Consider the following 12042-nt stretch of genomic DNA (forward strand, 5'->3'; position numbering starts at 1 on the left):
CGTTATGGCATAAGGCCCAGATATGGCAAATGGTGAAACAACGAATCAGAAATTGTAACTGGTCGTCCCTGTGGCATTCCCAGGGGAACACAAGGCCTGTTGAACTTTGCTGTATGCGTCCACCATGAATCACTCTAAATCCGTTTGAAAGATATCCTTATTTTCCAAAAGATCAAGTGCTCACATTTCTGTCACTTCCACTTGTGCCCATGCTAAAACACTGAACTCAGTACATTTCCACCTAAGATCAGTCAGTCTGCGTATAGTGTTTTTTTTTCTGGCGTAAGCTTTCACAATGTGCATCGTAAACGACCCTTTCTTTCCACTCTGAGCCTGCAGCGTAGCCGGCAAGCTATCGAAACAATTTGGCCGTTATTACAAGCAGCGTTAATGATAACACAAGTTTGTAGTCACACCGGAGGCCACACTACACAAGCTGACGCAAGCCTCACAGCTGCCTCCCGGATAACAGTTATCATGGGTAGTCATAATGACAGCTAACAGAAAAACATAAAGTATGCATACACCTGGCTGCAATAAAAGTGAGACAATAAATCTTGGTTAGACATAATGTTAGGTTACATTTCTCTCTGCACTTGGCTTCTCTTCACAGAGAAGGCTTTTGCTTTCTAAGGTAAAAACAAATGAACTGAGTAAATGAATGCGTGACTGAATGAGTGAGCATACAAACTACTCGTCAGGAGTTCCCAACTTGATTTTAGATGTTGCTGTTAATAAATTGCATAACAGGCTTTGGCTGTATTTTACAAAAGCTATCCAGTGTCATGAAAGCAGCGCGCTGATGGAAGGCTCTGTGTTTTGAATGACACTGATCCGCCAGTTAATCCTAGGAGAGGCCCATGTGTGTGTAAGACAATAACCAAGAGCACCCCTTACGTACAGGTTCGGGGACTCCTGTTACCACACCTGTCAGGCACTTCTGTAGGGGGCCCCTGCCATTTCCAACATCCCCCCCCCCCTGTCAGCCCCAAATGTGTTGTGTCTTAGCGGGGGTTGGTCTTCAACCACATTTCCCAATAAAAAAATATGAGTAAGGTCTGGCAAGGCCAGCCTAGGAAGAAAAGAAAAAAAGAAACAAGTATGACAAGAAAATCAGCCCAATCAGAGAGCCACAGAAGCAGAACTCTGTAAAATCCATTCCCCCCCCCCCCCCCCCCCCCCCATTGTTAAATTTACGGGGGAGGGGTACATTCTCATGGCTCTGATACAATGCCTAGCCTGAGACCTGGATGAGAATGTGTGGCTGAAGCCTCTCTCTCTCTTACACTTTTTCATTTTCTCACTCTCTCCCTCATTTGCTGTCTCACTCTCACACCATCTCTCTCCCTCTCTCTCTCTGTCTTCTGTAGCAGACACAGTAGTGGGGACTGCTCAGACCCATCTGCGACTTGGACGTATAAACAGCATTCCTGGGCATCGAATCATTTTCCTATGATGACCAGGGACGCTTTAACAGAAATATTTTTGCCTTAACACACTCTGGGGTTTTATAGATAAAACTAAACAGGCCCTTACTCTGCAGATGGGCAAAATTTAGTTTGATGGCTTCTTTATACATTTTGATACTTCCTTCAGAAGTCTGCCGTTATGATTTAGGGCCGGTAATTAAATTGGCTTGGGCACATTGTTTTTTGCCAAACCTTCCTTGCTTCTTTTTTTTCTTTTTGGCAAGATGAAAGCCAAGTGATGCAAAGTGTGCGTAACGCTTTAAACATCTTCGTCAGAGGCAGGGAGGAAAAGCAAATCTCATCCCACTCGGATTGGCTCCAGAGGTGGGTGGGAGTCTGGGAGAGACACCACGGGTCTTTGTTCTCTCGTATTGATTGTAACAATCAGCAAGGAAGAGGCTGCATGCCCTCAGGTTTACAGTGATGACTGTGAGGAAAATTGTTTCTGAAAATCTTTGAAGTCGAACAAACGGCTCTTGAATGACTCTCTTTCCTCTGTCTCTCTCTCTATATCTCTCTCTCTCTCTCTCTCTCTCTCTAGCGCTCTCTTTTTTTTTCTCTTTTTCCCCCCGGCATGCACACGCACGGCATGGTATAATTTAGACCAGCTCCGAGACCGACCACAGAAGCATAAATAATTGAATAAAATAGGGAGTGGTTTTTCTGAAATACACCAGCAAATTACTCAACAACATATTTTCCTTCTTTTTCCGGCCTGCTCCTCAGGAGCCTGGGTTCTGCACTATGGGGGAGGAGCGGGTCAGAATCCGCAGCTCTGGTTTCCCTCGGACCCGACCGGGGCCAGGCTTTGCGTGCCGCCCAAGGGGGAACTGGTTTTCTGGCAGGCCTTTCGGTAATAATTTACACCAACCAACTCGTGAGGCCCCCTAAAGACGGGCAGCTTCATACCTTGCATGCAAACACACACACACACACACACACACACACACACACACACACACACACACACACAACAATAAACAGGAAGCATGCCAAGGTGACGGCGCTGCATGGCGTGCCCAGGAGAAGAGAGAGTTTGAGAGGAAGCCATTATTTAGCAAACAGAGCCTGTCTTGTTAGCCTGGCTTAAAACTTCACATTATAAGCATGGCTAACAACCGTCCTACAAGCATGCAACAGAACAAGTCATATTTATGAAAGCAAGGACAGTAACTCAATTCTGAGAAGTATCTCCTTCAGTCAGAGTTTTCTTGTTCTAGTGTTGCCAGATGTCCAAGGCACACAGGCTGGAGAGGCCACACACAAAAAATGTTTATGGCCTAGAGTAGACCATATAACCATAGGAAAGTGAAAGCTGATTGGACAAATATTAAATGATTACGCTAAAAGTCCTTTGTCACGTAGGGTTTCAATATAAGGTCAAATGACCATTTCCCCACTCCACCAGAGGTGCTCCCCTATGGGTCCTGGTTGTTAATGGAGGCAGCTGGCAGGGGGATACGATAGGTATACCAGTACAATCTTACCTCGGGCACGGAGGCGAACGGAGTTGCTAGATAATATATTCCAAAACAGGGTTTACAACAATTATGCTACGGTTTCATATGGCATCTGTGAAAAATAGATAGCGAATTTTATAACTTTTCCCGTGTTTGAAGCAGGAAATCCATATTTCATACAGAAAGTGTCGGCTATAGAAAACAGCGCAGAAATAAAACGATCTCTTCTTCACATGGAAATGAATAAATGATCTACCACCAATTCTGAAGAAGTGGAATCGTTATGTTGACGCTAGGGTTGGGAATTGGCAAAAATATGACCATTCGATAGTATTGCGATACTTGGGCCACGATTCAATATTATTGCTATTCTTGACATATTGCGATACAGCAAGTATTGCGATTCGATTCTGCGATATATTGCGATTTATGTCCCCCATATTATTCAGAAGGCATTGCAAAAAATGCGGAAAATAAGACTGCTCAACTCACTTCAAATGTCACATTTAATTATCTGTACAACATTATCTTTTACACATTAAAAACAAGTGCAAAAACTTTCGCAGGAGCTTTTCCAAAAAGTTGCTGTGTTTTTTAGGTGTTTGCACCACGGATGTGCGGTCAGGGGAGGCTGAGCACGAAAAAAAAAAAGTTATGATAAAATAAATAAATATTTCTCAACTGATCTGTGCTATAAATGTTATGTATGCATGATTCCAATCATTTTGAGCATTTGATATAATCAAATCATTGAATTTGCGCATGTCCTGTCCTGTTCAAACAGGCAGGAGACAGCGAGACGGGAGGCAGGGACGAGCTGCGCCTCATCTCAGATTGCGCAATACCTCATAAACTGGGTTTAGCGCATGCGAAGAACCTATTCAGTCTTGCTGATCTGACATAAACAATCTGCCGGAGCTAAAAGTTACGCTTCAAACGAAGCTTGAAGTTTTGCTTCTCACCCCTCATTCGCTAACATTACACTTTACAAAAGGACCACCTGTAAAACATGAAATAATTGGTATGAATGTGTCATTCTTCACATATAAAGAAAAAAAACAGCCTGTGTCACTGTGATCTGTCTCGTCGTCTGACGGCCTGACTGCCTTCTTGCCGTTCTCATTCTGTTTTGCTAACCTTTTTATCCGTAAATGGACCGCTAACTCCAAATGGTACCTTGTGAGAGGGGCTCTAAAGTTTGTCGTATTCCAACGGTACTTAATTTTCATGTGCCATTAGTTGCAGATGGCATACTGCATGTCAAGGTCTTTACTTATCGCTTTAGTTGCAATCCAACACTTTCGATTTGAAAGAAGACGGAGCTTCGTTTACAACCGCTTGTGATGGTGACGCCATTTTTTGGAATTTGCTGTTTAATGCACGACAACAGAGCACCGCAACAAGCGCCACCTTGTGGATGTAATATGCAAATGTAATATTATCAGAGTAAACTCAGAGAAAAACAATGGAGAAAACCCAAAAGTAAAACACAATTATATAAATAAATATTGCAATACTTTGTTCTACGGTATCGATATAATTGCGTGCGTAAAATATTCTGTTCGCGATACTGAACAGAATCGATTTTTTTCCCCCACCACTAGTTGACGCTAGCACTGGCTGACGTGTGTGTGTGTGTGTGTGTGTGTGTGTGTGTGTGTGTGTGTGTGTGTGCGTGTGTGTGAGTGAGAGAGAGATGATTAGGTATGCACTATGCACTACATAATGTTGTGGTGGATGTGGTGTGCTGTTTAAAGCACTGTGCTGGATACACAGTGGCTAGGGAAGAAGTGGAGCCATTGATTAAGGGGGATATTTTGACGTTTTTCTTTGCACTCACGCTGTTTTCACTTGACCCCGACGTGGGATAGACCGTCCAGCCCAGCTCAGCTGTCGCTGTGGTGGAGTCCATCAGTGTTTCTGTGGAAGAGAGTGAGAGAGAGGAGAGGACAAGGTCACCATTATGAGGAAATTACAAGCAACATAGCACGCATGCAGCACACTTACAGGAATGCCTCCCTCGCCCAGGACTATTGTTGGCAACGGACTAATAGGGGAGTTCAGTCAGCCATTTGGAGGCTAATTGCTATAGATGGTATTTAGCAGTTAATTTGCATAAGTGAGCCTCCCTCGAGTGGAGGATTATGGTAAATCTCCGGCAACTTTCAGAATTCTCTATCAGAGATAAGGTCAGAAATGCAGCATTTGACCTTGTTTACCGAACAGAGAGGTCAGTTTGACAGGAACGTGCAACTACAAACATGTACTAGCAAGTTTCTTGAATTACGCAGATTACTGTGTTCAGGCATTAACACGCTGTTGTTCCAGTATAATTAAACTGTATTTATAGCAGCAAAAAGCCTATTTGAGTTGAACATTTGTATAGCAATGTTATCCCTTTTTTTAGATCATTTGCTATTTTAAAAACAACACACTGAACACATAGAAAATGTCTGGTCGTTTCAGTCATACATGACTGTAATAAAACAAAGACCTAATTTGGCATCACAGCTAATGCCAAAGCAATGAAGTATTTCCTCCACTTCCCCCCTCTACTCCATCACTCCATCCCAGAGGTGCGGGAGACAATAATGACAAAAATAGACACCATCTAACATGCCACTTCCAATACCGGAGGTTAAAATGGATGTAACAGCCTTTCTAATGCACTGCACGTCTAAGAATAGTGGCAGTATGCATTTAACATGAAGGATTCGTGTTTGTCATCATCGCAGCATCCGGCTTGCAGGGGAGTGCTGCTGTATGTGCCAGCCTTGCTAACAGACACGCTCTTTAGGCCTCTGTGTGTGTGTGTGTGTGTGTGTGTGTGTGTGTGTGTGTGTGTGCATGTGTGTGTGTGTGTACTGAAGCAGCATGGGGCCCTAGTCTCACAAAGTGTACACACGCAGGGGGTAGATGGGTAGGGGGTGGGAGGATACGCCATGTAGAAGGGAACAGATCCGTAAGCTCAGCAGAGACTAGTCCAGGCCGAAAAACTCGACTGACTGGGCCGCCTACGGAACGCAAGCTCAGCTTTAACCCCTCCTCCACCTACCCCATGCACACCCACAACATGCCCCATGGCCTACACTCCACCCCATTCCCACCCCTGGGGCAGGGGTATCAGATACACTCTATCAGGCCTGGATTAGCTTGTAGAAAGGAACGCATCAGGTAATTGGTGTCCGAGAGAATCCATCTCCTTTTTGTCATGACTCCCTCTGAGGAGCAGCACATGGCAACCCCACATCCAGCACGGCTGTCAGCCGAAACACCTCCACAGGGAAATAGATCATCTCACTCTCACTCTCTGTCTCTCTCTCACTCTCTATCTATTTATCTCTCTCTCGCTTTCTCGCTCACTCTCTCTCTGTCTCTCTCACTCTCTATCTATTTGTATCTCTCACTCTCTACCTACCATTTCAAGCCTCTCTCTCTATCTTGTTCGCTCCATCTGTGACAGAGAACAGATTGAGCAGGGCTGAACTCATTTTATCTGATTGGTTAGAATTTGAATTCTGCCCGTTTAGAGTCCACGGAGACCAAGTTTGTTACATTAATCTCATTTGTTGCAGGTGCGATGTTTATCATGTAGAAATATTCAAGCGGGTTATTGAATTCTTAATAGATTTTTTGGTGTGAATGCAAATTAGAAATTGCCCTAACCAAATCAGTTATTAAATTATATTATTATTTTCACCATTTACACAAACTGTATTGTTTAGAATGGCTTGGTTGGTAAAAAACTGTCAATCAGCCACAACACATGATTAAAAGGTAAATGGACAACTGGTTTAATTTTTCTCTCTTTCCATCCCTCTTTCTCTCTCCCAAACTAGACAGAGACAAAGTATTGCACTTAATTCATAACTCCACGTTTGCTTATTTAAATTCTGTGGGGAAACTGTGGCTTTTAATTATCAGGCTCTCCATGCATCTGGTTTATTTTCAGGGAAACACACCATCGCCCAGTCACACCGATCTGTGTCGACATAATAGCAAGCTTCGCATTCCATTCACTTATCGCAAAGCCCAAATCTTATAATTAGGCAGATGAAATAGCATTGGCGCTGCCATTGATAACACAAGCTAACATACAGTTTTCGGCAGCCTACATGGCTCTTACAGACGAAAGCTAATTATAACCCTGGACGGGAATGATAATTAGCAAACAAGTCAAATGGGGATCACAGCCCTCCCACCCTTTGCCCAACCTCTTTGCTGGCTGCTTGTGTCGGGCATGTGGTGTGTGTTTTCCACTGAACGTGTGTGTGTGCATGTGTGTGTGTGTGTGAGGGCAAACAGTGATGCTCTCATTCTCTTACTCACACCCGGTCCCGTCCCCCCACGCCACCCATAGCCCCTAGGCTGGCTTAGTGAGTAGAGTGGCTTGCTGGCGCGGTCCCTAACTGCTGCTGGGCTTCTAGAGCCCTTGTGGAGCCTGACTCAACCAATTTATAACCTCCTGCAGTGAAAGGAAGGGGAGAGTAGCCCAGGGAGTCTGATCTCACAGGGAGGACAGAGTGCATAATCATCAGCCACAGGTTTGAGGCTGGATGGCTGGCTGGCTGGCCCCAAGCGTTAGCTACAAGGGTGCTTCACAAAGAAGCTAGGGGGAGCCTCATGGGTGTTTTACAGAGATACTGGTGTGGAGAGGACACATTCCTTATGCTCAACTTTAAAGTCAGTGAAGGTCAAACGGCGTTGTCTGTCTTAGCATATATGAGAAGAAGAAAGGGAGAAGATAAGAGCTTAGGCTTAACCTGAAGTGGAGGTGGGGGGCTCTCTGTTTGTGATATAAACAGGAACATGTCAAGAGGGTTTCAAAATCGCCTGCAGTTATGCTCAATATCCTCCCACCTGACTCTACCACCTAGACAACCCTGCATTTGTAAGAGAAAAAAGGTAAAAATAACAACAAAGACCAAAGCAAATCTTTCCTGCATTGCTTTTGGCCAGCATCCACTACTAGCCTGGTGACTTGTTTTCTTGCGTGGAGGGGTGCAGCCTAAAAACAGGCCACACTCATTTGCACTCCGAAACAGGAGTGGACGGGAGGCTGAGCCTTTAGGCACTGTCACGCAGCTAGGGTCCCCCCCACCTGCCCAAGGGAGCCAGCGGCTTTTCGGGGACCGAAGGTTAGACACGGCAGCTGTTCCCGGGGCTGTAAACAAAAGCCAGGGCCTCTGCGAGGGCCCAGCTCCGCATTAATTGATATGCGACAGGATCCTTTTCAGGCCTGGGGATTACCGCCGTGGGGGGAAATTGGGGCTGGTCACAGCCACACTCCAGCGACGCAACAGATACAGAAAGCACCTGTTGAAAAGGCCACTTTAGAAATGGCAGGATAGGACGGTTATTTGGGTAAGGGCAGCGCGGTGTGAAAGCACTGTTTGGTTCATTAGCAACAGGACTGTTTATGCCAGCCACACGCACAAAAACAAATATAAACAAACATAAACACACTTGATATATATAAACACACATACATAGAAGCACACTGACTTATTCATACTGTGCGTACACACACACACACACACACACACACACACACACACACACACACACACACACACACACACACACACACACACACACACAGACAAAGTGACTGCAGTGGGGTGTGCTGCCCCTGTCCTGTGCCTCTCACACCCCTAGTGCAGAGCGACAGTGTGGAGATTAAAAAGGGAAACAGGCCGGCACCCTCGGTGACTCCCCTGTCACCTCTGCACTGTCTGTGTCTGGTAAGATAATACTCCAGGTGTCCTTTCAAAAGTGGAGCAGCTCTTTTCATTGGGAGGGAACGCAGGCTGAATGTTAAGTTAAAGCCCAACAGAAGTGGCTTTATTCCCTACGCTTCACCTTAGGCAGCGTGGACACCCAGTGTTTCTTCAGGAGGGAAGGCCATCCTGAGGACACAGGGAATGGGAGATAAAAACAAACGACAGTACGGCCAATGCTCTTTGTGTGTAAGTTTGTGTTAAGAGGTGTCGTATATATCACGTCTTCGATCTGGTACCAACGTGATTCCTGTAAGTTTGTGAAGAAAAACATCTTCACAACGACATCGTGTATTGGGGAGATTTAGGGCCTGATTTACTAACATGCGACCGCTGCTTAATCTGCGGTCGCACATTAACGCACAGTGTTTTTGCGCATTTTTCGTGGTATTTATCAAACCAGATCCGCACTGGGCAATCTGTGTTTACTCCGCCCTATATAGGGCCTGATTTACTAACATGCGACCACTGCTTAATCTGCGGTCGCACATTAACGCACAGTGTTTTTGCGCATTTTCCGTGGTATTTATTTAGGAAGAGAAAATGAAGGTTCAGCGAAGATGAAGATAGATATATTGGTTCACGTTCGCTTTATCACTGAACCTGATTCAATGTGTGAATGTTGTTGTTCTGCCCGCCATCACCTACAGCGAGATGTTTAAAAGAACACGATTATAAAGAATATGCTATTGGTGGCATTAAAGGCACCCAGTGCAACTTTATATAAACATTCAATGAAAAATAAACATTCAATTTCTAGTCTTTTTTACACGTAGTTAGTTTCAATAACTCCATACGATTACATATCGACATTCAAGGAGCAAAGATGAGACGTCGTTGTGTGGTGAGAACTGATAGAAAATCGTAAACAACAACAATCGCCGGTGGGGAGAAGCCATTTTTCCATTGACTGGAATCCTGCTTTATTTATTGTTGGTTACAAAAAATTAAGAAAATGGCGGCGATTGTTGTTGTTATCGATTTTCTATCAGTTCTCACCACACAACGACGTCTTATCTTTGCTCCTTGAATGTCGATATGTAATCGTATGGAGTTATTGAAACTTACTACGTGTAAAAAAGACTAGAAATTGAATGTTTATTTTTAAGTCTTGAAAGTTGCACTGGGTGCCTTTAATGCATAAACTGTCTATTATAACAATATAGATGTGTACATGGCGAGATTAATAATTTCTACAAGGGACATGGGTTCACTACAATATATATGGACGTGGGTGCAATCAATGGTTCCAATTACGTTCGTAAAGTTTGCGATTTAAAAAAAAGTCCTGTTTGATGTCTCTAATTTCAGCTTTGGCAGTGGGGAATTGTATTGACCAGTGCGCCGTAGCAATGCGTTGAGTACCTGGGTGAATATTTGGCTGAGTGAAAGCTGAGATATACCAACTGCTGATGCTATAACTGTTTGAAATGATCCGATGCCAATATTTGCAATGTTGTCCGGAGTTTAACACCTGATGGCATGGAATGTGATCGCCGGTTGGAGGGTTCGATGTCGTCTCTGATCTGGTTCAGTAATTAGAGTATTGCGTGGCTGGTTAACCTGTACCGTCTAATGATTTGTGGTTCGCTTAACTGAAAAATTGTTATACGAGTTGAAAAAAATATTTCTGTGCGTTGTCTCTGTCTATGTCTTCGCCTTGCTCTTATAACTGCTGCCATATCAACGTTTTCAAACTCAGTGGAAATGCGCTTCCTGGTTAAGACGTGCTTTTATGAGGCGGAGAATTATCCCGCAAATTAGAGACGTGCGCTGGCCAGGCAGTTTTAGTAAATACCATGCAATACATCATTAGGCGCACTTACCTTCTCTCCTCCCATTAAATAGCGCTTTACGCCCACGTTTATGTTTACGACCGTTATTTTACGCCAGAAATGGGCGCAATCCTGTTAGTAAATCAGGCCCTTAATGTCCGTTTTTGAAATGGTACAGTGTAATAATTTTTCTGGCCAGCTTTGGAAATGTTGGCACTGTTCCTAGTTTGCCATTGTAAACAATGGAAAGCTTGACGAATGATTAGCACACACTGGTAGGACACACACAGACCCCTGCACTATACCCATGTCTTCTCCATCATCTGAAAATGATATTATCAAAAGTCAACCATGCTCCCATAAAGCTTTTGATTGACCTTAATGTATGTAATATCTACTATTAACACATTTAAGGAAATGTACAAATATGTGGCTGGTAAATAAGACGGTGGTTGATGAAATTTGAACATGTAACAACTACTGTGGCTGATAATCAAAGAAATTATCACCCTGGACCCTGGTCACATCCTAAATATATGATGCTTTATGTGGACTGTAAAGTGTAAAGGGGCGTGTCAAAAATATTGTGGAATTTAGTAGATTAGAATTTAGAGTTTGAGAAGGACAGGGATTGTAAGACTGAATTTGGAGTGTGTGTGTGTGTGTGTGTGTGTGTGTGTGTGTGTGTGTGTGTGTGACTGCTGTGTACGTGTGCCTGTTTATGTTTTGTATCGCTGTGTTTACACGGTGTTGCTGTAAGAAGTCTCAGGTGAATCGCGTGTGTGTGTATGTGTGTGCGTATAAAAGAGTGAGAAAGAGAGACAGAAAGAAAGAGAGATGCAAAACGGACAAAAAGAGAGAGAGTGTGTGTGTATGGTGAAGCATGTGCTGCGTGTCTGTGTCCCTGTGCTTATGGGGCTGGTGGTGGGCCTGCTCTGGGGACTGTGTGTGTTTGTGTGTGCAGGCACAGTCTGAGTGTGAGGCGAGCAGTCTGGCTGCCTGGCAATAAGAGGAGATGGATGGCCAATTAGTGAGACAATTAGTGCAGAGAGCAGGAGCTCTGGCTCTAACTGCTCTCTCTCTCTCACACACACACACACACTAGAGGTCGACCGATGTATCGGGCCGATATTTGTCATTTTTTAATCAATTGGCATCGGCCGATTTAAAAAAAAAAAAAATGTATTTCTTTTTTTCTTTTTTTTCTTTTCTTAATGTAACAACACATGAAAACATAAAATGTGACGGATTCAAGTTTTACAAAGAATTCTCCCTTCCCCTCTCCCCCCTCCCACGGCCCAGACAGCAAACCTAAAGACAAATCATAGTCTGTACACATACATATATGTACTGTATATACATTGAAGAAAAGAAAAACTAAAATAATAATAACAAAAATAATAAATAATACATTAAAAAAGGGGGGGTTCTATGGATTCCTAGATTATGGATGTTTGTTAGTATTAAGCTGTGTGTGTGTGTGTGTATACGGGGGCACGGACTTCAGACTTAAGATACTAGTAGCGGAGTAAAATTGTGTGCATCTACTTATTATTAG

At 43.8% G+C, this 12042-nt stretch overlaps 1 protein-coding gene across 1 annotated transcript in view; it reads right to left on the reverse strand.

Moving 5' to 3' along the window:
* ephb2b (eph receptor B2b) overlaps positions 1-12042 on the reverse strand; it is a gene marked incomplete at its 3' end in the record, with an annotated part of 169780 nt that overhangs the window by 103033 nt on the left and 54705 nt on the right. Inside the window, exon 2 of the mRNA XM_080846142.1 lies at positions 4770-4849. Within this exon, the coding sequence (XP_080702268.1) occupies positions 4770-4849 (80 nt within the window). The remainder of the gene's footprint in view (positions 1-4769; positions 4850-12042) is intronic.

The sequence above is a fragment of the Sprattus sprattus genome (genome assembly GCF_963457725.1).
Source record: "Sprattus sprattus genome assembly, chromosome: 10".
Classification (NCBI taxonomy): domain Eukaryota; kingdom Metazoa; phylum Chordata; class Actinopteri; order Clupeiformes; family Clupeidae; genus Sprattus; species Sprattus sprattus.